Here is a 27620-nt window from a genome sequence, read left to right as displayed (position 1 = left end):
ATGGCTGTGGCCTCCGCTGCCCCAGGGAGCATCTTCTGTAAGCAGCTCCTTTTCTCTCTCCTGGTGAGTAACAACCAAAGGATTAGGGAATTCAAGCATGTTGCTACCTGCTTCCTCCTTGCAGCTTGGGTTCAAAAGAGGCTCTGGGTGGGGATGGGAGGCAGAGGAGACAGACTGGGAAAACCAAAACAGATCGAAGGACAGTTCAGGGAAGAGTTGAGAGATCTGGGATCCAGGATGGGAAGTGTTTGGCTTACTTCTCAAGCACCCACTGCCAGGATGTTAAAGTTTTAGAAGGGGATCCCCGTGTTGGATGCTACTGCAGTGTTTTTCTAAGGAGTGGTGAAATGAATTCATTCCTTAGGCATTCAGCCCAGAAGGTTCTGAGATTTGCTTTTGCTACTAGTCATTACATAAGTGCATGTGCATGTTATTTAGCATAGTTCCACCGAGCTGCAAAAAGAGGAAAAGGATTCTTGGTGAGTTTGCAAATTATCCAGGACTTTTTAAATTTTACCAGGAAGGGCCAAGAGAAAGGACAAAACTCTTAGTTAAGCAAGTATTTTAACTTAAGAAAAATAATAAAAGTGTGACAGTCATTGAAAATACCATTAACTTGGCTTCCGCTTGGGTTTTTAATAACTTTAGAACTGTGTATATGATACTATATTTTCTCTGGTGGAGAGGGGAAAAGAGGGGAATTGTCCCACATCTCCATCTGGCATTTCTGAGCTGTGAATTTCCTCTTTTTTTTTTTTTGTTTAGCAAAATATTTTAGCTTCAAATTGTATGTTCAGAATTTGAAGGTTTTACTGTATGGGAAATGAACACGTTTTCCATGTATATGATGCAGGTCAACTTATCAACCCATAACTGTTTGAGGAGGAGAGAAGTCAGACCATCTTGAGTTGGTATTAGTTAGGTCAAATGTGGTACAAATTTTCCAAGGGATTTCAGCCAGATTTATCTTGCTTTTGATTCCTGCCCTGTCCAGCATCCCTTGATCCATCTTGCCCTGCCCATTCATTACTGCCCCCCATACTGGCTAAAAGGGTGTCTGACCCCAATTCCCTCTAAATCACTTAGCTGCTGATTTCCTCTCAAGACTGGAATAGTAAGTGTTAATGAGTAGAAACCTTCAGTGGCTCTGACTGCACAGGGAGGACCATCCAGGTGGGATCCAGGACGGGGAGAAAAGAAGATGAGCGTAGGAGTGGGAGTGTGGATGTATATCCTGTGAGAATGTCAAGAATGTTGTGTGTGTGTGTGTGTAGTCATGCACTGCATAACAACTTTTCAGTCAATTATGGACTATGTATACAACAGTGATCACATAAGATCATAATGGAACTGCCCTATACAAGTGTACCATTTTTTATCTTTTATGACTGTATTTTTATTCTACCTTTTCTATGTTTAAATATATTTAGATACATACATTCTTACTATTTATTGATACTACTAATTGTGTTACAATTGCCAGCAGTATTCAGTACAGTAACATGCTGTGCAGGTTTGTGGCCTAGGAGTGATAGGCTCTACCATATAGCCTAGGTGTGGTGTAGGCTCTACCATCTAGGTTTGTGTAAGTGCACTCTATGATGTTCACACAATGAGAAATCACCTAACAAGGCAGTTCTCAGAACATATCCCCCTTATTAAGTGATACATGGCTGTATATATACATACATATATAGGTGTATGTACAGGTATATGCATATATAGGTATATATGTATGTATGTATATAAATAAATTCCTAATTACAAAATACTATTTCCACATTACATATTTAGACCACTACTAATGGAATGCTTTATGCTCAGAAAGTTCTTTACATATAATTTAGTGCATTTCCTGGCATTAGGGAAGAACACATTTTAAAAAGTCAAATAAAGGAGAATGTCTCACGTTTTAAAAGGTGGTTATTTAAATTAAAACTGAACACAAGTCTGACTTTTAAAATTCCAGCTCTTCATATTGTCTGCCAGACAGAAATTTATAAAATTACAAACTATTTAAAAAGGCTATTACAATATATCCAATAGACTCGAGTTGGAAAAGAAGTGCATGTCCTTCTCTTTCCTGCTCACAAATATATGGGTCCAATAACTCTAGAAATGTCTTCAGAGAGAAATTGATCATAAAACTGGCTGATGTGTTTCTGGGAAATCTAGCTCTGCTCTACTTTATATTTAAATAATTAAAAGCAGTAATTTTGATAAAGGGAATAAAAAGCAAATTAACAGAAAATGCCAAGAAAAAGAAGTAAGATATGTTTTTCACTTATAGATACCTTTGAAATGCTAGCTTTTTTTTATTTTTTGATAGTATCTTTCTTCTTTGAACTACCTAGCCTTTAAAAACAATAGTTATGTCGTTAATTATAAATCTTTACCCATTTGAAAACTACTATCTATATTTTGAAATATATTTCTTGTTAGACTAGTTATGTAATTTGAGATCATTTCAACTTTGATGATTTTGCCAAGTCAGTCTGAAAAAGTGATTTGAAATCATGAATATTTATATAGGCATTACTCTTATGAATTTAAAAAAGGCTCAAATATTTTTTAGATTTCATCAGCTATACCCTCAAATAGTGAAACTGATGGTTTGAGAATTATTATAGATATGTGATTATTGTATTCTAGAGCTAAGTACTTTCTTCATGCTAAAAAATCAGAATGACATTTATTAATGGTCTTAGAGATATATAGCCTACATATAAAGCCAATGGTTTGTAACACATTTTCTTACAATGATACAATGATTTAAGTCCTAAGAACTACTGTTCACTTAATTTTTTGATACATACTAAATGGTAGTGATGTCCCTTATGCCATTGTCTTTTCTGGTTCCTTTGAAAATGAACATGAAAAAAATAAGGGATTAAAAGATTAATTTGTTTTCAAAATTGACAACATTTTTGTCAATAAGACAAAATTGTATTTTGAGAATTTATGATCCAATGTAATTCCTGATTTTTTTTCTTTCTTTTGAGGTTCTAATACTATTTTGCAATGCTTGTCAGAAAATTTCTCTTCGAGTTCCTTCTCGTCTTCAGGGTGAAACACTTGTAGGCAGAGGTAAGAAACTACATTAAGAATTTTTAGTTGTAACTTGTTACATTTAGCTTTAGGCTGCTCTTGTACAGTTTGGGATAAAAGCCACATAGCAGCTACTTGGCATTAAAATTGGACATACAACAAAAGATAGGCTACTTGTTTTTTGGTAGTAGTTAAAAATAATTAAAATTCCAAAGTTAGTTGTATACTTTTCTTGCCAGAAAAATTAGCAAACATCAGAGGGCTAAATTATCTTAGTTTAGTTCAAACAAAGCAAGACACCAACACCAGAAACATATTTTAACTACTATAAACTAATCTGCTGCCAAAATTCCAAAGCCAAGATTCTTTAATTGATTAAACACAAAATGGATGTATCAAAAGTTAAATATCCCAAATAAAATTTGTACTTGAGATTGATTACAATGAACAATTATTTACCAAGAATGGATGTGATATATTTCACAGAATAGCTTGTGAAAGCAATCAAAATTTCAGTGGGTCTTACTACCACAGGCATTCCTGGAGTATAGGTTGGTTGTTCTGAGTCCAAAGGTAACATTGTTTTCATCAAAGCTTTTCATTGGCTTTGAGTTCACATTTAGAAAAATGCACCTTGAATACAGAAGTAGTATCTTTTCTGAGACAGACACTATTTTGCCCAGTACTCTAAGGTTTTAAATTAATATAAACAGTCTACACTCTAAATGCACATAATAAATACACTAAATATGTTAAATATGAATCTATAAAGTAAATATTTTGACAACCACAATGCATGTTAATCATTGGCTTTTATTAAACCTCCAAAAGGTATTACAGAGGGATTATTTGCAATATTACTGAGAAATATTACTTAAGAATAGACTAGGTTTATTTGTGGCAAGATCATTTTAACTATCAAAAATTATTACAAACAAGTTCAAAATCTACCGACATCATATAGTTATACTACTTAAATGCACACACAAACCCATAAATCAGAGTTAAAAGTAATGAGAATAAATCCAGTGGCACTAGGAAAATATTTTATTTCTTAAATTAATTTATGATAAAAGTGGTGGAAAATGTGATTCCATTAATTTATGTAATTTTCATAAGTGTTCTAAGTTTTAGAATAGCATCACATTCAGAGTATAACTTCCCTCTTCTGTTTCTCATGCACTGATTCTTGGTTGTCATTCCTGTAAAACTTGTTCTATTCCTGTTTCATCTGACAAATTGCTGTGCCTTTTCTCCCCTGCAGTGAATCTGGAGGAGTGTCTCAAGTCGGCCAGCCTAATCCTGTCCAGTGACCCTGCCTTCCGAATTCTAGAAGATGGCTCAATTTACACAACACGTGACCTCATTTTGTCTTCTGAAAGGAAGAGGTTTTCCATTTTTCTCTCGGACAGTCAGAGACAGGAACAAAAAGAGATAGAAGTTGTACTGTCAGCAAGAGACAACAAGGTATAATAGGCAAGGACTTAAGTTGCTGAGTATATTAATCTGCTTACAAAGAGTCTTTCATTTCATATACTTCCTTTCAGGTCGAAATCATTGTTCGTCAATGATCATTTGTTTGTCTTTTCCACTTGTAATTGATATAAATAAAGACTACAGCGTTAAGGAGTGGTAGAGCTATTAACTTAATTGTATAAAATGAACAACTCTGTAGCCAGGGAGCAAAGTAAGAATATCAAAGGCTTCAGAGAGTGTTTTCAGGTGTGGCAATAGGAGCAACCAACCCCAGGAACCAGGACAAGTCAGGGGCGGGTCTAAAACTCAAGAGAAAAGTGATTGCAACTGGAGAAATGGCACACCACCCTGCGTGTGGCTCTCTCCCAACTGACTGTGGGTCTGAGTGTCTCTTTAAAAAGGAGAAGAGATAGTCTAAAGCTTACTCTCATCTTAATCTAAAATCCTATGTGTACCTCTCTTCAAAGAGTGGAGGTGTGACCAGTCCACAGGATTGTTTGAGTTTAGGCTCATTTTCTTGCTGTGAGTGCTGGTGATTGCTTCAGGGAGCAGAAGAGAAAAGGTTGCTGAAATTCACACCTCACTTTAATCGAACTCAGCCCAATGATTCAGTCTTATAAAATAAGTTATTAATAAGCGATTCAATTTATAAGAGGATTTGACAGCTAAGTTCCTTTTGATTACGAGAACTCCACTGAATTTAGAATATGCTTAAGGCTTACAAAATATTTGATATCCAAATTGTAAAGAGTCTCTACATTATATAAAATAAAGTATACTTGAACAAATCTGACCTGTATCTTTATATGGGTATATAAATGGTTGTACTGTAGCGAGTGTTTTAACAGATTTTGGTTACACCATTCCTAGTGGAATAAAATCAATTCTTAAATATTTATTAATGGGTTATCTATTTTAGGGGGGGTCTGTACCTTCTGAAGGTGGCATCTTTCCCAATGCCCTATGCATTTCTTGTTGGTTAATTAAAGCCGGAATTAGGTGGAACTGGGGGATATAATGCAGTCTGAGGTTTTTTTTTTTTGTGTGTGTGTGTGTATGTGTGTGTGTGTGTGTGTGTTATAAATAGAAATGCTTTGGGTATTATCCATGATATTATGTATAAGCCTTACTTATTTTCTCCGTGTTGATGTATGTGTGAAAAATTGCAGTTCCAAGAATGATAAGCTATGCTATGTTTTTTATTTCTCATCAAATATAGGCCCTTAAGAAGAGACATGCCGAAGACACAGCACTCAAGCGCAGCAAGAGACGATGGGCTCCTATTCCATGTTCACTGATGGAGAACTCACTGGGGCCATTTCCACAACACATTCAGCAGGTACATTTCATCTCATTTGATTTTATATGTGTTAGAGATTTTTTCGTTGCTAAAACTTTCCATTTGAATTGCACAGTATATTGAATCAGGGCTTTAAACTATTGGTACATGTAAGGACATCTGTTCACCAGAACTGGAGTCACATAGAAGTGATCCAGCGTATTTTATCATTTTCTTCAATAAGTCATACTTAGGCATTTAGAAAGAAGTTTTATATTTTGAGTTTCTGATGCTCTCAGGTCTACCTTCAAATTCACCTGAATATTATGCTAGACTTTTTAGCACTCATGTACAGAAGGTAGCCTACAGATTTTGCATTATTCAACTCTCACTTAAATTAACATTTATCCTTAAAAAAAATAGCCAATATTTCTGTTTACCAAGCAAGATTGTCTTACTGTCACATTGTTGTAATGCAAACACAGGTCAGTTTTGAAATTATGCGATTCTTGAAGAATTAATTGTGGAAGGAAAGTTGTATTACTTCTATTATTTTTAATCACATGATTTTCAATTCCAAATAATTCAAAGTCACTGAACTATTACTATACTTATGTAAAAGTAAGACTAAATAGGAATTGTAAGGTATATTACTCCACAAATTTTATAAATATGCAAATAACAAAAAAAGTTGGGATGACATAAATGACAGAATGTGTGGCTTTCCACATTGCAAAATACAAATAAGTATTTGGAAATGTGGGAGATGGAGGGTAGATAAGTAGAAGAAAGAAAGAATAGGTAAGTGGGAAAGAGAGAAAGTGATGAAAAATAAACTGTCACAAGAGGTTAAATTGAAGATATTTATCATGATGTATTTGTTCTATTCCTAAATTGTCACTGTAGATCCAATCTGATGCTGCCCAAAACTACACCATCTTTTACTCCTTAAGTGGACCTGGCGTGGACAAGGAGCCCTTCAATTTGTTCTTCATAGAGAAAGACACTGGGGATATCTTTTGTACACGAAGTGTTGACCGTGAGCAATATGATCACTTTTCGGTAGGATTACTGAAATATTAATTCAGAATTATATCTTTATATTGGTTTGTTAATATTTTCAATTCTGCTTGTTTGCATAAGAATCAAATATTTGATACAATATTTAAAATATTATTCATGTGCAATATAAATTTCTAATTTCAATTGGTGCCACTGATAGAGAAAGACAGTATATAAAATAAAGGATGTAAATGTGGACTGAAAGTGTAGAAAATATTACCATGGCATAATTTTAAAGGACAGATTTTGATATGTAGAATCCTGGGGAAACAACAAAGAGTTTTACTGAGTTTTAAGTTTTTTATAATAAAATAGCTCAATTGTTCTCAACCATGGCTGTATATTATAAATCACATGAGAATTTTAAAAAAGTACTGATGCTTAGGTCCATGCCCAGAAATTCTAATTTAATTGTTCTGGGATGGGGCCCAGTCATCCAAAGTCTAAGTATATAAGGGTTGGATCTGCTTTAGACCCTTGATAGCACTGTGCTTCTTTTCTTTCTCTCTCTCTGTTCTTCAGCAATGAGATCCCTGGGTACCATTTTATTTCTTTAGTAATCCAGAACAAATTTACCAGTTTATCTTATTCTAGCTTATCCTACCCAATAGCAATTGTAACTCTTCTATAAAGCAAGTCCATTTTTGTTTATATGTTTCAAATTTTACACATCTCTTTGGTGTTCTGATGTATAATCTGATATGAAAAAGAAATTCACAATGGATTTTGGGGATGATGGTGAATGAAACCAGTTAAGTGCTAATTGTCTTGAATTATAAGAGAGTATAGTAAAGTTCTCTGCTAAAGGAGTGTATAAAAGAAAAACTTGTCTCATAATTGGCCAATACAGAGAGTAATATCTTAGCAGACATAAAAGATGAGTAGGAGTTGTTGTCCACACAAAGGCAGCTGTGGAAGACGTTAAAAATTGGAGGGAAGAAAGGTGGGTAGCTAAGTGTTCCAGGCAGAGACATCCACAACAGAAAGATTTACTTGGTAAAAAGAAATCAACAACAACAACAGCAGCAACAACAAACCCCGGCTGGTGTGTAGCTTGATGCTAAGGAAGAGTGTGAAATTCGAAGCTAGAGAGAGGTAGGTAAAGACCAAAGTGTGAAAGACCTTAAAATTCATACTAAGGAGACTGGACTCTATCCTAAGGTTGTTCACCAAAGCACTCTATAAGGTAGTGAAATTTTTGAAACAATATAAATTTTCTGCTTTAGACATTCCATAATTAAATACAAAATAAATGATGGGTTATAGTGACATGTTTTTATAATTTCATATTCCCCCACAAATTCTCTAGAGTAAATATATTTTACTCCTAATAATATAAAATTGCTACTTAAAAAATAGTGTACACAAACTCTTACAGGAGAGGCAAACTAAGCACTGTTGCAATAATTTGGATCTTTCTATCCATAAACAAAATAAATAATTGATAGAGAGTATATAACTTCTTTGCTGTTTTTACAGCTTCTTCACAGGAAGAAAAGATCTAATACTAGAAGCTACTTTCATAGAGAAATAAAAAGCTGCCTACTCTGTATGTTGCAATACACACTTCATTTTCTATTCTGCTGAGAGATCATTTGAGAGTCCTGTTTGTCAACCTGTTCTCTATCTTTGCTTCTTACTGTGATCATTGCCAGAGGCAATGAGAGAGAAGAGTCTCAAAAATAAGTTACATTGCTATTTTTAAAACAAATTTTTAAAGGAAAATGAGTAAAATCATTTGGAATGTATGCTAAAAGTGAGGCCTTTGCACAATTTTCCCTTCAGAATTACCCCTTTGTCTTCTGATACCATTCATGGTTAAGATGGAATTGGCATTAAAATGAGAACATTCAGATAAATAGAGAAAAGAACCCATAGTTGAATCACCCAGAAATAATTGTGATGTATATTTATACATATATAAATCTATAAATAAATAGTATCGTATTTTTTATGAACTGTTACAAATGCTTGTTATTAACGTAACTAGGAAAGACTACATGCATTCTAACAAGTAGAACAGCATGCTGTTAATCCAGAGGACATCGGGAGTGCATGGTGCTTGGAGTGCTGGGACTTGCTGGGAGAAGAATGAGAACGCTGAGAGGGGATGGAAGCCATATGGCGGGCATAGATGTGCCTGTGTGTTATCTCTCTATTGCATCATTTCTTGGTTACAGATACCTTTCTGGATGATTTTCTAAATGTTACATTTTCCCCCACTGCTAGGCTTCCTTTTGTGCATACTTTGTCATTTGAGAACAAGTTGATGGTGTTTTTCTTACTTTCAGCTATACGGCTATGCAACAACCGCAGATGGTTATGCACCGGAGTATCCACTCCCTTTTTTAATCAAAGTCGAAGATGATAATGATAATGCCCCGTATTTTGAAAACAAACTGACCATTTTTGATGTGCCTGAAAATTGCCGATCTGGTAAGTTCACATTCCATAATGGTATGATAGCTAAGATTATTTGATGATAAGTATTATAATTAAGAAGGTTTAATTTTATCATTGCATTTCATGCTTTTCTTTGGTATTTCTGATAACATATACATTTTTTCCTATTTTATATGACATCACTATGAAGGGTTTTAAATTACCCTGAGCAAATTTTCTTAAATTGAAGCATATTCAAAAGATAAAAATTCACACAGTTTACCTTTTATATCATGACTTTATAATTCTGGCAATAGTTATTTGAGGTTGTTGTTGAAGTTTGTGTTTGGTTTACATGTGCATGCTTAGAAAGTCTGTAGTGGAGGGAGAGTTGCTCAGGTTTTCCATTGGGAGAAACTAGTTGTCCAATATAGAAGGGACTAGCCAGGAATTTGTAGAGAATATAACAAGGGAGTTATAAGTGGGCCAAAAACCATTTTATCTTCCAGCAAAATGACAGATTATTTTTTCATTGATTTATTCATTGTTTTTAAAATTATTTATCTAAGGAGATGAGAAAGGCTACATGTAGAAAAACTTCAACCTTCTCTTCTAAGTAAGGAAAATATTCCAAAGGAGACTGTTATAACAAAAAATGTGAGAATGTCCATTTTATGATGTCAAGGGATATTTTTCTAACAAACATTTAAAATTCAAAAGGTTTTACTTTTCTAGGCTACATATGTGAAGTACTAGTTTTTATTGAAATCTTATATCGGTGTTGCTTTTCTGAATTCTCTTAATTACATGACTGTTGGATATTAACTTCCATTTTAGCCTAAGCTTGTAATCAGTTATCTAGTATGATGGCAATTTTAGGAAAACACTAGATTTTTTTGCTTCAATCGAATTCCTCATTAATGTCTTAAAAACAATCATGTAGAACATTGTAAAATGCTTGATTTTCAAGGATATACTATATAGAACTTTCTAGTCCTATAAGATCATACAATTTTCAAAGGCAAACTTTTTAGTGCTCATCTTGCTATGCACATATAGAAGGTAGCTAACTGATACATAAAGTTACTAACTAGTTAGATTAATCCACAATGAATCTGAATACACAACCGACAAATGCTGTTTATATTCTCTATTTTTACCATGTAAGGATGTGTCACAGGTGCATTTATACAACAACATATAATTTGAATCTTTATAAAGTTTCAATACATTTTCAAGGACCCAGAAATATGTCATGGTGTAGAAACACTGATTTATAACAACATATACTTTTCTTGGCATACCTTCCAAACAAATTGAAAAAAGAATTAAACCGATTTAATGCTATATGCAGCCAAGATTGTGACCTAGGCTTACCAAGGGGCATAACAGCACTGTCTAGTTTATTTTTAAAATTTGCAAGATATGTTGTTAGTTCTTGTGGCCTCCTCCATTCCGTTGCCATGTACGTACATACACATAACATTACTCTCTCACAATAAGTGGATTGTTAAAGCAACATTTCGAATACTCTCATGACTGGGCCCTGAAACTTGTCCAAATGATACTCAGACTATGCATAATGTTTGTGTTTTGCATATACTAATAATGACTTGCATGTATTAATAATCCAGCACATTTATGAATCTATAAAACCATAAAATCTTTGTTATCATATGCAAAGATGTGCTATTTCTCTGATCAATGCTATCAAGTTGGGCTATAAAAGAAACACGGTACATAAAAAAGGTCCCATCCAAAAATAGTCCATGAACTGGGACGGTGGGTTGGGGAAAGAATTTGAAAACTACTATTCCCAACGGTAGGGTGGAAACTCACAGTAGCAATCTAATTTAAGTTCCCAAGTAAGGGGGCCTTGGAGAAGTTTGGGAGAGCATTTACACATTCCTCAACTTATCTGTAAAACTACTTGTGCTTTTTGGGAGAATTTGCCACAGCAATGCCTTGATTTTACTTTTGTTTATAATTAAATTATAAATTTAAAATTTTTGACAATATTGGATTTATCTAAACAGGAACTTCAGTTGGACAAGTGACTGCCATAGACCTCGATGAACCTGACACCCTACATACTCGTCTGAAATATAAAATCTTGCAGCAAATCCCAGATCATCCAAAGCATTTCTCTGTACATCCAGATACAGGTGTCATCACCACAACTACACCTTTCCTGGATAGAGAAGTAATAAATTCATTAATTAATTTTCCAGTCTTTAAACTATATTTAAACTGAGAATGAACTCCCAAGATAAGTTACAAAACGGCCACGGTGGCCTCGTCTCTAAATATGCTTCTGTGTGCTGTGGTTAGGGCTTCCCTGGAGACTTCCTTTGTCCCTACAGAGATGTTGGGAAAGTACAAGGTATTAGACAAGGTCACACTTGAGATCAATGACCTGATTTGATCTGTTGATGCTAAAATTGCTTTATATTTATTTTATTTTTGTTTTATAAAAATACATTTATTTGACTTCAATATGTGTAATTTTTAAAAAATTAATAAATTTTGTTGGAGCAGTTTTGGGTTCATGGCAAAATTGAGTGGAAAGTACAGACAGTTCCTATATACCCCCTGTCCCCCAACACCCACAGCCTCCTTTACTAGCAACATCCTGCATCACAGTGGTACATTTGTTACAATTGATGAACTGACATTGACACTTCATTATCACCCAAAGTCTGTGTTTACGTATTTTATGTTAGGGTTCACTCTTGGTGCTGTACATTCTATGGGTTTGGACAAATGTGTAATGACATGTATCCAGCATTATAGTATCACACAGAGTAGTTTCACTGACCTAAAAATCGTCTGTGCTCTACCTAGTCATCCCTTCCTCCTCCCTAACTCTTGGAAACTACTGATCTTTTTCCTCTCTCCATAGTTTTGCCTTTTCCAGAATGTCATATAGTTGGAATCATACAGTATGTAGCTTTTTCAGATTGGTTTCTTTCACTTAGCAATATGCATTTAAATTCCTTACAGGTCTTTCCATGGCTTGATAGCTCATTTCTTTTTAGCACTGAATAATATTTCATTGTCTGGACTTACCAGTTTATTTATCCATTTGCCTACTGAAGGACATCTTGGTTGCTTTCATGTTTGGGCAATTATAAATAAAGCGGCTTTAAATTGTGAAATGTTGTATTGGACATATCAGCTTCTCACTGTACTGGTTGGCCAATCTCTTGTTCTGTACTTGTATTTATGGTTTTTTTAAAATATATATATATATTTTTATATATATATAAAAGAGTATTTGTAAAATAATCATAGCCTAAACAATGGCTATGAGAATTGCAAGTTATAGGAAATAGAAGTGTTCCTCAAATATATCCTTTCCCTTTTTTTTCAGAAATGTGATACCTACCAGCTAATAATGGAAGTGCGAGACATGGGAGGCCAACCTTTTGGTTTATTTAATACAGGAACAATTACTATTTCACTTGCGGATGAAAATGACAATGCACCATATTTCACAGAAACTTCTGTGAGTACCTGTCTGTATTCATTCATCTAGATTCATTTACCTTTTCAAAAGCCAAATGTAGAGTTTGGTAGTTCTGCGAGATCACACATTTTGATTTAAACAGCTACAAATAACATAGGGAGAAAAATATGCCTTCTGTAAAAATAATTGAAATGTCAGTTATTTCTGGATGCTAGGAAAATAACCATGCTCTTGGTTACTGATGGACTTCTTAGCCCTTGACACAGTTCATGTGCCCAGTGGTTTCTTGGTTGTTAAGCTCTATTCCTTGGATTTAAATTCCTTTTATGGGGTGAAGGAGAAGAGGCCTTCCCCCTGGTGTCCTTTATGTTTCTACTTCTTAAGAGGAAAAAGAGGCTAGCTTAATATTCTCTGCTCAACTGTCCTACCGTGGGGTCAGTAGTACAGACTAGCCCACCACCACCCCATGCAAGCCCTTCTTGTATCATACATGAGAAAACGTTCCCCTAGGCAGTAAACAATATATGTATTTATGATGATACCTCCAGGAGATGGTTCTCCTTTCCTGAACTTTTGATGAATAATCTTCCATTTTTTGATTAATCTACACCAGAGTACAAATCAAAAAAGGAAAAACCTACAAGTATAGTGATAGGCACATTCACGTAATTTTCTGCATTAATCCTTATAATCCTCATCTTTCCTATGAGTTAATGGAAGTTCTGTCAAGTAACTTCCCAAGATCTCACACATATAGACCATGTACAAGGAATAACCAGGATTTGAATCTAGATCTGTTAGGTTCCAGTGTCTATCATCTTTCTAGGAATTCACCTTACATCTGTAGCAAATTCTGATTTACCACTTTTTAGTCTTTTAATATCTTATGCTTTTATAACCATCTTTCTTTTTTGGAGGGGAGGATGTGATTTCATTTCTCAAAAAAGCGACAACTTTTCCCTTAAAGAGTTTGCCCGTGAATCGGAAGTAAATTTCAAACCGTTGGTAGAAAACCAGTCATCCAGAAGTAAGAATTTAATATATGCTATAATTATCTACAAATACTGAGTGTTTAATATACTAATGCAAAGCATTTGTTAAGTGCTTACTATGTCTAAAAATTGGAAATGAAGTATAAATATTGTACAGGTTCAGAGAAGAGACACATCTAAGAGCTGGAATGATTAGGGAAATCACCTCAGAGAAGTACAAGAGTTAAGATATAAGGTAGCCTTTGAAGGATGGAAAAGATATGAAGAAGCAGCTTAGGAAAGAAGAAGCGATGCATTAAATTTGTAAAATCTTTCCCAATGAGTGCCCATTTCCACACCACTTTATTTTCTTTTTCTTTAAATACAAGTTTTAGAGTAAAAAAAAACCACTTTGTGAAAGCTGTAAATTTATAATAATAAGAGGCAATTTTTTTCAGTATGTTACAGAAGTAGAAGAAAACAGAATTGATGTTGAGATTTTACGAATGAAGGTCCATGACCATGACTTGCCAAACACTCCTTACTCAAAGGCTGTGTACAAGATCTTGCAGGGAAATGAAAATGGAAACTTCAAAATTAGCACAGATCCAAATACAAATGAAGCAGTGTTGTGTGTTGTCAAGGTAAACAAAGCAATCAAGCTGCATTTTAAAACATTTTAACTTACTCATTGAATTAAAAAAATAATTCCTGTATGTATATGACTAGAATATTGCAATGCAAAGTTGAAATGATTTGATTGGTTTATGTAACTTTTTGTTTCCTATTATTCTATGCTCATTTTCTCTCTTATAGGAAAGTCATGTCAGATACAAAACTCATTGTTCTATATATAAGGAAAACCGAGGCAGAGAAATATTGACTATTGACTACTAAATCAGATATTAGCTTTAAACAGAGGCTTAGACACTCACTTGTTCAAATCTCTATTTTATAAGAACACACAATAGAGAAAAATGGAAGAATCACTATTTGAAATCAAACCTTGACTTTTCAACTCCTTTCATGTTCATATTATATTTTACTTTTATCTCTCTATAATGTATTTTATAAGGGAGATCATTCTACTAAATATTCAGTAGCTATTCCTATTAATCCCCCTATATTCCAGGTGGCCAGTACTTTTGGATTTTTAAAATTTAATTGCAATTACTGGCTCCAAGGATGATTACTTTAACTGGACCTCATTCCTTTTGAGACCATCTATCCATAATTATCACTGACTTCTTGCATATCTTCCCTCATTAAATTCTTGGAGACAATATATGATCTTAGAAGTTTTATGCAGAAATTGTTTTCCTGATAAGATTTTTAGAAAATGTCCTTTATTTATTGTACTACCTTTCCCTTCTCTTCCCTTATTTATTGCCTCATCCCTCCCCTCCCCTCCCCTCCCCTCCCCTCCCCTGTCCCTTGGCTGTTCTTTGACACACCTCCTGTCAAGGGATGGTACCTCTGTCCCCTACCTTTGGATCTGGCAGGGGGAGAGTAGTGTGCTCTGACCAATAGAATACAGTGGAAGTAAGGTTGAGTCCATTTGTAATCCCAGTTACATTACAGTGGAAGTAAGGTTGAGCCCATTTCTAAGCCCAGAACTTGAGAGACTGGCAGTCCCTTGGCAGGTGTTCGACAAATTTGCTGTCAATGGCTGGGATCTCTGTCCCCTACCTTTGGATCTGGCTGGGGGATTACTTCCACCATACTCTGTCCCCTACTGTTGGATCTGTGGGGAATTCCTTCAACTGTATTCTACTGTTTAGAATTGCTATATTTTCAGAATTGCTATATATGGCTCTGACCAATAGAATACAGTGGAAATAATATTGATTCCATTTCTAAGCCCAGACCTTAAGTAACTGGCAGTCCCTTGGCAGGTGTTTGACAAATTTGCTGTCAATGGCTGGGATCTCTGTCACCTACCTTTGGATCTGGCTTGGGGAGAACGGTATGCTCTGACCAATAGAATACAGTGGAAGTAACGTTCAGCCCATTTGTAATCCCAGTTACATTACAGAGGGAGTAACGCTGAGCCCATATCTAAGACCAGACCTTAGGGGACTGGCAGTCCCTTGGCCATTTTTTGATACCCATCCTGTTGAAAGGTGGGATCTCTGTCCCTTATCTACCTCTTTCCCTTCCCTCCCCTCCCCTCCCCTTCCCTTTCCTTCCCGTCCTTCTTTCTCCCCTCTTCCCCCTCCTTGCTTTCCAGATTTTTTTCCCATGATTTTCTTTCAGCATTTAACTGTTTGTTGTTTTAGATCTTTCTAATTACACAGTTTAGGACCAAGCAGTTTGATCAGGAACTAAACAGACCCTAATCTAACATGCTTTCAAAAGGTGATGGTAAATAATATCATTATATATTTTGACTCAGATACTTAGAGTAACTGCTCTGTTACAGCCACATCTTTATCTAAGTATTTTATATACTTGGAAGAACTTTAATTAACGCTGTTACCCCTTATGATAACTAATAAAATAATTTGAATTTTTTTCAAACACTTATCCTGTATCTCTACTAATATTTAAACTTGTAATGAAAAAAATGAAGTCAGGGTCTTCTGAAGATAAAGTGAGAAGAAAAATTGGCTGAATTTTAAAGTCAACAATTTTGCATTTGACAGTGATGTCATTTTAAGAAGCTAATTAATAGTCTAACTACATTAGATTCAACTTTTGGTTACATTTTTAACACAAAAATTATATTCCCTTTGTATGAAAACTTGAAATCATAAGTCTTCCATATGTTATATATTGACTGATTAAAGTATGCTTATTGAACAGCCATTGAACTATGAAGTCAATCGCCAAGTTGTTTTACAAGTTGGTGTACTTAACGAAGCGCAGTTCTCTAAAGCAGCAAACTCACAAACTCCTACAATGTGCACTACAACTGTCACTGTTAAAGTTAAAGACAGTGACGAAGGCCCTGAATGCAATCCACCAGTAAAAGTTATTCAGAGTAGAGATGGCATCCCGGCTGGCCAACAACTCCTTGGATACAAAGCGCTGGATCCAGAATCGCGCAGTGGGGAAGGCTTAAGGTAACTTACTTTTCAAAAAACTCCTTAATTTTAATTGTGATGTAAGTTGATTTTAAATTTAGGAAAATTTCTATGTATTTTTCAAAATGACAAATTTTAAGATTATGTTCCCTCTTTGGTTTGATCATTTACATTTGATTTCTAAAAATTAGGTATCAGAAGTTCAATGATGTAGATAACTGGTTTGAAATTAACGAACACACTGGCGACTTGAGGACTCTAAAAATATTAGACAGAGAATCAAAATTTGTAAAAAACAACCAATACAATCTTTCAGTCGTTGCAATGGATGCAGGTGAGTGCCATTTTCTAGAAATAAAATATAACTATAGGATACATTTTTAAGAAACCTTGGGGTGAAATCTGTTTATTTTCAGATCAACATTTATTTCAAACAATATTTGCCTTATTATTGCTCTTTTTCTTGGACACCACCCAATTTAGGCTCCAGTGCATCCGTAATGCAAAACTATGAGGTGGTGAATAGCTCAAGTCTAAGGTTTCGAAGACCTTATATGTTATTTAATTTCTGCTGAGGAAAAGGGGGTGTACTGAGGGATCTCCATGTTTTTCAGAATTACAGGTTTAGATTATTATGATTTGAACCTGCTGAAAGGGTTCAACCTACCTAAAGGAGTTGGGTTTAAGACAGGTTTGTTCTCAGCTCCTCTTAATGAAGAACGCATCATTTATCCTACTTAAAGAAATGATCTAATAATGCCTCAAGTCTTTTGCTGTGGTTTGCAGTTTCTCTCCAAGGTTAATACTAGACCTTATTCTGTGAAGAATGTCTTCCAACTATAGTAAAGTCATGACCTTGAAACCCTTTTAAACATATACTCCTATCAGGAAACCATTTTAATACATATTTAAATATGTACTTATCAATATGCTTAAAAACATTTGCTAATATGTTTATATACATGTACTGCTATGCTAATATATTGCATGCATCATAAAAGTACACAAAATAGATATTAAAAGAGGGTGATAAAAAATGAAATTTACACTATTTCATTTTGTCATATCAATTACATAGTTATCCATTTGAGACAAACTGCCAAAAATAATAATGATAAATGAACTTGGGCTCTTATAACACAACGTATTCTTTTGACTTCTGTCTAATCCAAGAAGGTTTCCACTGTTTTTATCCACATTTGCTGAATGTTCAGAACAAACTCGCTGACACAGCAATGCCATAGTTTTCTTCTATAGAATCATTGAATTTCTTTAGAAGGAATGAGTAAGGGTATGAATAAATATATACCAAATTCCATGGAAATTAACACAAATTGAAAGTAAGTAGTGATAATTTTCATGTTTATTCATTTTGTCCCTTGATATTTTATAATAAAGTACAGATGTTTTCTCAGATGCTATACTTCTACATTTTTCTATGTTTTAAAACAGAAGCCACATCTACTAAAAGAGAGACAAAAAGGGTTAAGGTGCCGCTTGCTTACAATTTATATGGAAAGGGCAAGCTGATTCATACATGACTCTACCCCATTTAGGTTTTTTCTTACCTTCTTTCTCAGCCTTGACCCCTTCCTCTTGCCTTTGGAATGAAAATAATGTGTTGCACATCCTAATTAGTGAGGTGACCAGTTTTAAGAACTGTTCCCATGAGCCCAAAACATTTAGATTTTGAAAATCTGAAACTTCCTCCAAAAGAAAACCTACATGTAAATATCGCTACTACTTAACCACCTGCACGTGATCTTTATTTTCTCTTGATAACTCTCACACATACTTTTAATGTAGTTATTTCAATAGCTATGGAAAAAAAAAAACCCTGCTAAACAATGGGGGAAAACATTAGCTGAGAAATGCAGTTAAAACTTGCAACTATTCTATAATCCGGGGTGATTTGCTGTTCTTTTATGAGTAAAAATGAAATCTAAATGATTGAAGAACACAACCGTGATGGCAAACATGCCATTTACATTACTAGCTTATTCCTCAAATGTTGATTTCTGTTAAGTTCCAAGTACTAGGCAAGTTGCTATGGAAACCAGGAATCATAAGATAAGGTCAAGTCTTCACATGATGTGAATTAAAGGATTATTATATTTTCATAAGAAGTTCAATAGTATGAAAACCTTCCTCATAAAAGGTTGTGTGGATATTATCAGAAGTGGAGATCGGTTCAGAGTTGCCCAGATTAAAGGATGAAGAGAGGAGAGTTCACAGAAATGCAGAGACTTGATGAAAGGAAAATGAGATACTATTTGGAGGGGAGGAAATTATGGAGAACACAACATAAAAAATTAGCTTTGCCTTTTGGTGCTAAGAGACGATGTCTGTAAGCACAGTGATCATGGTACAAGGAAATAAAAAACAAAGTTTGACCGTACAAAGCTATGTCCCAGGGTTATAGATAACCTGCATGTACTCAAGAAAAAATAAAAATAAGGATCTTACAAATTTTAATGGAAAGCCATATGGTGATATGAAGATTTTCTTTCTTTGAACTTTAATCCATTTATATATATATATATATATATATATATATATATATATACACATATATATATATGAATATTTTGTTTTGATGCCCATAAGTATTTTGGGATGATGATCTAGGTAGTCTATTTATCTTTCCTAGAATCCAATTTACTGTTTTATGTTTCTTGTGTCAATCCTCTTTGTCGGTAAGGCTGGCTTTCCTGCTGTCAACCTAGAAAGCACTGCTTTATATACCTTCCACCTACAGTAGCATTTCCCCATCTGAAATTCAGGTCCCTTAACTTCTTCAAATGCATGGCAATAACAACTTCTGTGATTATTTCCATTGTTGAGTTCTTCTCTCAATACTTTCAAAGTATTCCTGCACTGGGAATAATACGTTAATTGTCACATTTGATGTGTTTTCTCTTAAAAGGATGCTTTCATTATTTCTCATATATATTCTGTTCCCCTAACTAGATTGCATGCGAGCTCAATTTTCTATGAGGACCCTTTATAAAGCACCTGGCAGAGAATTTGGCATATGTGTGCTTCTTGCAGATCCTGATATTTGTCATTCATCTATTGTATCAGTTCCATGAATCTCTAGATCCATGTTATAAATTTCCCTACAAAGACCTTCACTATTCCGGGGGCATGATTGACACTTGGAACAATTGGTTTTAATATGGAAAATTGAGGTTAAAAGTCTACTAAATGCTTCTTTATTTTTGACTTCTGTAAAAAGAATTGTCTTAAAATAACAAATACATAAGGGTTGCCATGTGGAAGTGGTAAACATTTTGTGTGTACAGCCCACAAAGAACATTTAAAAAATTGTCAGAAATTATTAGGAGGCATATTGTAGCTTAATAAGAAGGAATCTAAAAACATTCTAGCAATTAATTTGAAAACCATATACATGGAGTGGGCTGGTTTATAATGCAGTGAGCTTCCGGTTACTGCAAACTGGGAAGTAGAGAAATAAATTATCTGAGAAATGTAGTTAATTTGCCACTATTCTATAATCTAGAACGTGTATAGCTTTTCAGAGTACCCATTGTTGCAGTGTTATGAGGATTTTAGTTAACCCAACATGTCCTTTCCAGCTCTGTGATTTTGATATTCCTTACTCATCGATCCTTTACATTTGCTTACGTGCTTAAAGTAGGGTTTAGAAGTAGGCCAACGTACCCAAGGACCTTTTCACAATGTTCAATTATTATCAAAAATTACTTATTTTGGGCTCTATTTCTCAGAGGTAAGGTGAAAACTTACCAGCAGCCTCTTGTAGTTTTAGAAATCTTCTAAGACTTTATTTTCAGCTCTGGCTTTGATTGCCATCCACTGAAATAATTTCAAGCATCTTTCATTTTGTTTTTACCAACATGAAAACAGAGACTGTAATACAAAATAGTAAGTTATGTGATAAATGTTGGTTAAATGTAGTATTAAATGAATCTTGATTTGTATTCCTATAGTTGCCATATTTTATTAGATTTTTAAAGTGTGATTTCTTTCTATTTTTCCATAAAGAGAAAGACTGCTGAAATTGTAAAAGGTGAAATCATAGCACACATTTTTATTTTTACTTTTACTTTACATTTTTCTACATTACCCATTTCTTTGTTAGTCTGCTGATTTTAAAGTTGTTACTTCTATTCAAATTTATTTCCTATTTTCTGGCAGTCTCAAAATATTTATATGCTATTGCACATTTCTTCTCCTAGTAGCTATTTTTTTACTTCTAGATATTTTAAAACTTGTTCAGATATAGTTTTAAAATAGGTATCTACAGAAGTTACTTTATATAAATAATTAGTTTAAAAGTGACTTTGAATAAATTAATTTTGTAGTTATTCAACAACAAAAAAAATTTCTTGAAATATAGTGCGTGGTATGGCTTATCTCAAACTAAAAACAAGGATTATATTTGCATAGAATTTATAGTAGTCTTTAGGATAAATTCAACATATGTTTCAAAATTTAGACCAGAATCCAAAGCAAAAAAAAAAAAAAAAAATGAGAAACTGCATCAATTACTTTTCTGTTTCTTTCAATTTTCATTATCTTACCATTTACTATAGTTTATTATCCTTTTACAAATGGTAGAATTTGAACGTGTTTCTAAACTTCATTATCTCTTAAACACAAACAATGGGCACTATTTTAATTAAAAATATTTATTGAGAGTTACTTGTGAAATCTTAGGCTAATAATAGTGGCAATGAACACATGAATAAGAGACAGTTCCTATTGTCAAGAACATATTGCTGGGCGTGGTGGCTCATGCTTATAATCCCAGTGCTTTGGGAGGCTGAGACAGGAGGATCTCTTGGGGCCAGGAGTTCCAAACCAGCCAGGCAACAAAGTGAGACCCCATTTCTAAAAAATAAATTAAAAAAAAAAATAAGTAAATTAGCCAGGCATGGTGGCGTGCACTTGGAGTCCCAGTTACTCAGGAGGATCCCTTGAGTCCAGGAGTTCAAGGTTACAGTGGGCTATGATCATGCCACTGCACTCCAGCCTGGGGGGCAGAAAAAGACCCTGTCTCTTAAAAACAGCAACAACAACAACAACAACAACAACAACATATTAATTGCATTAAGGTGGGGATGAAAACTTTTTTCTGGCTTATTCAATTAAAAATTTTCAAGTATAAAAATAGTAACTGTATTATGTTTAATGTGTTAATATTAATTTATAGTCAGCCAAGAAACACTGGGTGGATCACTAGGCTGTCAAGAGGAATACTTACTGTGTTACTATGTTACTATTGTGTTCATAGTTCAGTATGTGAGCCAAGGTATGAGCAAAAGGTTCTGAGGAAACAGTAGAATATGCTACCGTTGTCTGTAGAAGTTACAACAAGTTTCATGAGGAGATTGTATCTGAGTGGATTCTTGAAGATAATAGGATTTTATCTGGCAAAGAAGAGGAGGAAAGTATTCCTGGCAGCGGCAACAGAATATACCAAAGCAGACGGGCAGGAGTGCACCTAGTGGATTTAATGAGAAGTTTTGTAAGGTTTGAGCAAAAAGTACATGAGGAAAAGGAGAAGAAACTGAGAGAGTGGTTGATGGCCAAATGTAAAAGCTTTGTATTCTGAGGGTGATATATGCTCTTCATAAAGAAAGATGGAAGAAACCAATTTTATTTTCAACAAGTCATTCTGTAGTGACATTCCTAACAATCTCACACCTTTTTGTTTTGGAAAGCACCTGAAGAGATCATTTGATCCTGCCCCCTATCTTCAAGGAAGAATGGCATGTCACTGTTTCGTAGTAATGGTGTCTGAGATCCAGCAAGCATGTATGCAATATGCAAATTCAAGTTCAGACAGCTAGTAGAAAGCAGGTGCCAACTGTGTATTATATAAATTGTTGAATATAAACACATTTTTAAGTGAAGAAATAACCTATTTGTAATTTATCTTAGTTGGCCGATCTTGCACTGGGACATTAGTAGTTCATTTGGAAGATAGTAATGATCACCCGCCACAAATTGAAAAAGAAGTGACCATTTGTCAGCAAGATAAGAATTTTGCTGTTCTGGAACCTGTAGATCCAGATGGGCCTGAAAATGGCCCACCTTTTCAATTCCTTCTGGATAATTCTGCCAGGAAACTATGGACTCTACAAGAAAAGGATGGTATGTAATTATCTTAAATCTTGTCATCAGTAGGGACTCAAGACGGGTGATGATCTTAACTTTCACTTTAGTTTACCATAATAAATACATATTCATTTTAGGAAATTATTTTATTGACCCTAAGAAAAAGATAATCATTTGCTTTTAAAAAAATTAATATAGTTATGTAAAGCTTAGACTCTTGTTCTGAATATCTTTTAAGAAAGCATATGTCCATTTTAAGTTAACCCTTGAGTAACAACTAATATGAGCATAAAACATTATCAATTATTTTTCTAGGTTTTCTGAGAAATCAAAATCATTTTTAAGAAAGAAATATGAACCATTAGAGTATTCTAAATTAATTTTTCCCAGAAGAATACCAAGTAGGAATAATATTGCTGTTGAAAGGTCCTATCAATATATATTCTCTCTTTTTTCCTCTTAGGTAAAACTGCCATTCTTCATCAACGGCAAAATCTTGATTATGACTATTATCATGTGCCTATCCAAATAAAAGACAGACATGGTTTAGCTGCAAAACATGAGTTAATAGTGAGAGTATGTGACTGTACGACTCCATCTGAGTGTAGAATGACTGCTAAAAGGGAGAGAGATGTGAAACTATCCAATGTAATACTTGGAAGATGGGCTATTCTTGCCATGGTGTTGGGTTCTGCATTGTTGTTATGTAAGTATATTAAGTGTAATTATCTAGAATGGGTTAGATGAAGTTTTATCTAATATTTTTTAAATGACAGTTCTTTATAATCAGTGATATTTATAGCCTTTGGCAAATGTGTCCTTTTAAAAATTTTGGATTTACTTTATGACTTGGGATCTTGAATCATAGAAGAAACTTATCAGTAACGGGAGATTAAAGTAAGTTTCAGAGGTGGTAGCCTGAGTTCTTCAATAATTAGCGGTCAGACATTAGGTAAATCATTTCCTCTTCTTTGAACTCATTTTTCCATATGTAAATTGAAGAGGTCAGATAAGATTAAGTTTCCCTTTCATATAAAATACTATAGTTTTTTAACCAGCCAAGTTTATTTACGGAATATATAAATATAAAAATAATTAGTGAAAATAGGTTGTTCTAAAATTTGCTCAGATATTTGTGTTTCATATTATTAATAAAGTGATTTAGCATACAATGTAAAAAAAACTCCTCTGAGTGGAAAATGGCCATATGAGGCACCCAGGAAAAGTAATCCACGCAAAGGATGCTAAGATTTTTCATTCTGCAAACGGTTACTTGGAGGTGCAAAAGTAATGGCAATGTTGTCCACACTTAAGCCAGTCTCTTCCTTCCTTCCTTCCTTTTTCAGTCTTTCTTTTTCTTTTCTTTCTCTCTCCTTCTTTCCCCCTTCGCTCCCCCCATCTTCTCTCTCTCAACTTTTCTGAGACTTCTTGATTGCAAAGATTGCATTTGCATTTACAAACTTTTCCCATAATCTTCACTGTGTCCTAATTCATTGATTTGAGTTTCAGGTTAAACTGGATATTCCTCTTAGCACTTATATTACTTAGTGGAGACTTTCAAAACCAGACATGAATTTTGTGTAATTGCCTTTCTTGAATGAATTTATGCCTAATGTTTGTTGTTCGAAGCCCTTTAAGTGTATATCATATGATTTTAAATACCAATAATGCTATCCTAAATTTCAGTCAAATGAAGTTACCATTTCAATGTAGAAGAAATAAAAAACACATATAAGTTAATTCTGGATGTGGAGCTAGAGCTATTATTTATCTCTTTAAGACAGAGATAGTTTATATACACTTTTTACCGTTCTATTTTAAATTGCATGACCCAAAGACCTCTCAATTTTTGAAATAAATTTTAAAAAGTTTTACAAAGAAACTTTTAAAATATCATTAAAAATAATGTAATGTACACCAGCATAAAAATACTGCTGTATTTACTTCAAACTTTTTTATTTTTTAGGTATTCTGTTTACATGTTTCTGTGTTACTGCTAAGAGAACGGTAAAGAAATGTTTTCCAGAAGATGTAGCCCAGCAAAATTTAATTGTATCAAACACTGAAGGACCTGGAGAAGAAGTGATGGTAAGTCAGATTTCACTTCCCTTTCAATTGGATGGTGAACCAATGATGACAGTTCGATTATTCCATAATAATAGCAATAATATAACAGCTAATGTTTACCGAGCACTTACTATGCTAAGCAGAGTTTCCAATAGCCCTGATGTTTTAAATCATTTAAACATCACAATTCTATTGTAGGGCTAGGGCGGTCATAACCATGTTTCCTCTAAAGGAATTAGGGTAGGATCTGTTCCAGAACTCTCTTCTAGCTTTTGGCGTTGCCTTGGCTTATGGCAGCATAAATCAGATCATCACATGCATTGTCTCTGTGTGCATGTCTGTGTCCAAATTTCCCTTTTTATAAGAACACTGATTATATTAGATTAGAGACCCAGCCTAATCCAGCATGACCTCATCTTGACTGATTACATCTACAATGACCCTAATTCCAAATAAGGTCACATTTTGTGGTCCTAGGGGTTAGGACTTCAACACAGGAGTATTTAGGGGACACAATTGAACCCATAACACCTATGATACTATTGTTCTGATTTTATATATAGGGAACTGAGAGGCACAGCAGGTAAGTGATTTGCCTACAGTGGGAAAAAAAATGAAAGCAAACTGTTAGTTTCAATTTTATTTATTCATTTTGTAATTCTCACTTCACTTTTAGGAAGCAAATATTAGACTCCCCGTGCAGACATCTAACATTTGTGATACAAGCATGTCTGTCGGGACTCTTGGTGGCCAGGGAATCAAAACACAGCAAAGTTTTGAGATGGTCAAAGGAGGTGGACATCAGACCTTGGAGTCCGTCAAGGGAGCAGGGCAGGGAGTAACGGATACCGGCAGATTCACATACACGGACTGGCAGAGTTTCACTCAGCCTCGGCTTGGCGAAGTAAGTTCCACCGTCTTCAAGCTCACATTACATGAAAGTTAAATGCTAGTTATAAATCAGGATTTCCCACAAGTTTTACTCTTCATACACCTAGAACTCATATTTTTAACGTTGAATCATCATAGATATGGATGTCAGGTCTAAATTCAAAGAGGAAAATGATCTTTTAAAGTTTACTTTTAAAATATGGTTTACAAAACTTTATCTAGGAGTGGCATATGTAGATGTATTTAGAAAAGTTAAAAGACTGATAGATTCTTAGCTTCTTCCCTAAAAAGTATCAGGAAAACCATCTGGAGTGAAATATTTATTATAAAGGAATGAATGGATCATAACTTATAAATATTTTTTTGGTGTACTTGAGTTCTCTGTGTGGTTATGAAGTCCTGGCTACCAAAATCAACTAGATAGCAATTGTTAAGCTTTTATTTTGTATGTTAGTCACTAGTTTTGTTTTATGTTCAGATTAATCAGTATAGGTTGATACTAACCAGTTTAATATATTATGCTATCATAGTTATTAATATATAATAATGCATAAATATAAGAATCACAGTCTATAGGTTTTCCTCAAATATGTGAGGAAAATTTCAACTCTACATACCTTATGGTCAAATGGGAAACCACAAGTTAGGTTTGTGCTATATGTGTAGCCTTAATTTTCATAAATGGTGTTCACTAGGAGCATTTGTTTATTTGCTATACTTTAAGAATGACTATAATACAGACCAATCATGTGCATTTTTTATATGTAGGAATCCATTAGAGGACACACTCTGGTTAAAAATTAAACAGTAAAAGGTAAATCAAAGACATCATTTTTATGCTAATATGTTTAGGTGTTTTTAAAAAAATAATAAAATGTGCTCTCTTTTGCTACAGAAGGTGTATCTGTGTGGACAAGATGAGGAGCATAAACATTCTGAAGACTACGTTCGTTCCTATAACTACGAAGGCAAAGGGTCTGCGGCCGGCTCGGTGGGCTGTTGCAGCGATCGGCAGGAAGAAGAGGGGCTGGAGTTTCTAGATCATCTGGAACCCAAATTTAGGACATTGGCAAAGACATGCGTAAAGAAATAAATGTGGCTTTTGATAGAGTAACATTACCAGGTGCATACTTAGAAGTGTATGGCATGTACAAGGACAGCAGCATCTGCTACTGTTTTTGTTGATTGCAGGTATAGATGAGAGTACTACGAGGCTCCCCTAAATTCTCCTTGTCTGATATAACTTCCATGTTCTCTAGAAATAAAGGTTTTGTTTGTTAATTTTCTTTCAAATGCATGTATACATTGCCCTTTTCAGGATTGTGCTGTATGCTTTGTCGCATCTTCTAATTGAAAGCTAATTTTTTTTTTGTGCTGTGGAAGAACATGTGGGAGATGGGTATTGTGGAGGCTAATGAAAGATGAATTTGCATTTCAGATGTACAAATTAAATGTTTTCTTCAAAACTGTGGGGAGAATTATGCTCTCAGAAACATTTTCTTTGGTGCCAGAGAATTGCATCCTCTCTACCAGAGTGGGCTTAAAAAGGATTTTTAAGTATTCTTAGGTGCAGTCTTCGGTTTTGGTGAATAAGCTCATTTCTCACTTTCACTCCTCCAAGGAGGGTCCCCAGCACTCTTTTCTCTCAGGAGCCTTCAGAGCTTGGTCCTTGGCTCTCTGCCCACGTGGGTGTGTTATCAGGTTTCTACAGCTTCTAGGATTGTTGGAAAGACAAGGACCAGAACAAGCTCACAGCAACCTGAGCTGCAGAGATTATATGAGAGTATTTCCATGAAAGAATTGCAAACCTGAGGCCCATGGGCTGATTTAGGCTCACAGATATG

The 27620-nt window shown here is 34.5% G+C and overlaps 1 protein-coding gene across 2 annotated transcripts; it reads left to right on the top strand.

Annotated features, from left to right (window-relative positions):
* DSC1 (desmocollin 1) lies at positions 1–26869 on the top strand. 2 transcript variants are annotated; one of them, XM_045527377.1, is made up of 16 exons: positions 1–63; positions 3003–3087; positions 4313–4515; positions 5744–5863; positions 6710–6865; positions 9157–9301; positions 11284–11450; positions 12621–12755; positions 14146–14331; positions 16493–16752; positions 16905–17047; positions 22642–22854; positions 23282–23524; positions 24785–24906; positions 25562–25789; positions 26672–26869. In XM_045527377.1, the coding sequence occupies exons 1-16, from the start codon at positions 1–3 to the stop codon at positions 26867–26869; spliced, it is 2667 nt and encodes an 888-aa protein (XP_045383333.1). The 2 variants fall into 2 exon arrangements, with proteins under 2 accessions (XP_045383333.1, XP_045383334.1); XM_045527378.1 differs by lacking the exon at positions 26672–26869 and adding an exon at positions 26545–26580.
* The last annotated feature ends 751 nt before the right edge of the window (positions 26870–27620 follow it).

The sequence above is a fragment of the Lemur catta genome, chromosome 16 (genome assembly GCF_020740605.2).
Source record: "Lemur catta isolate mLemCat1 chromosome 16, mLemCat1.pri, whole genome shotgun sequence".
NCBI lineage: Eukaryota > Metazoa > Chordata > Mammalia > Primates > Lemuridae > Lemur > Lemur catta.
This window is presented reverse-complemented; position numbering and strand designations above follow the sequence as displayed.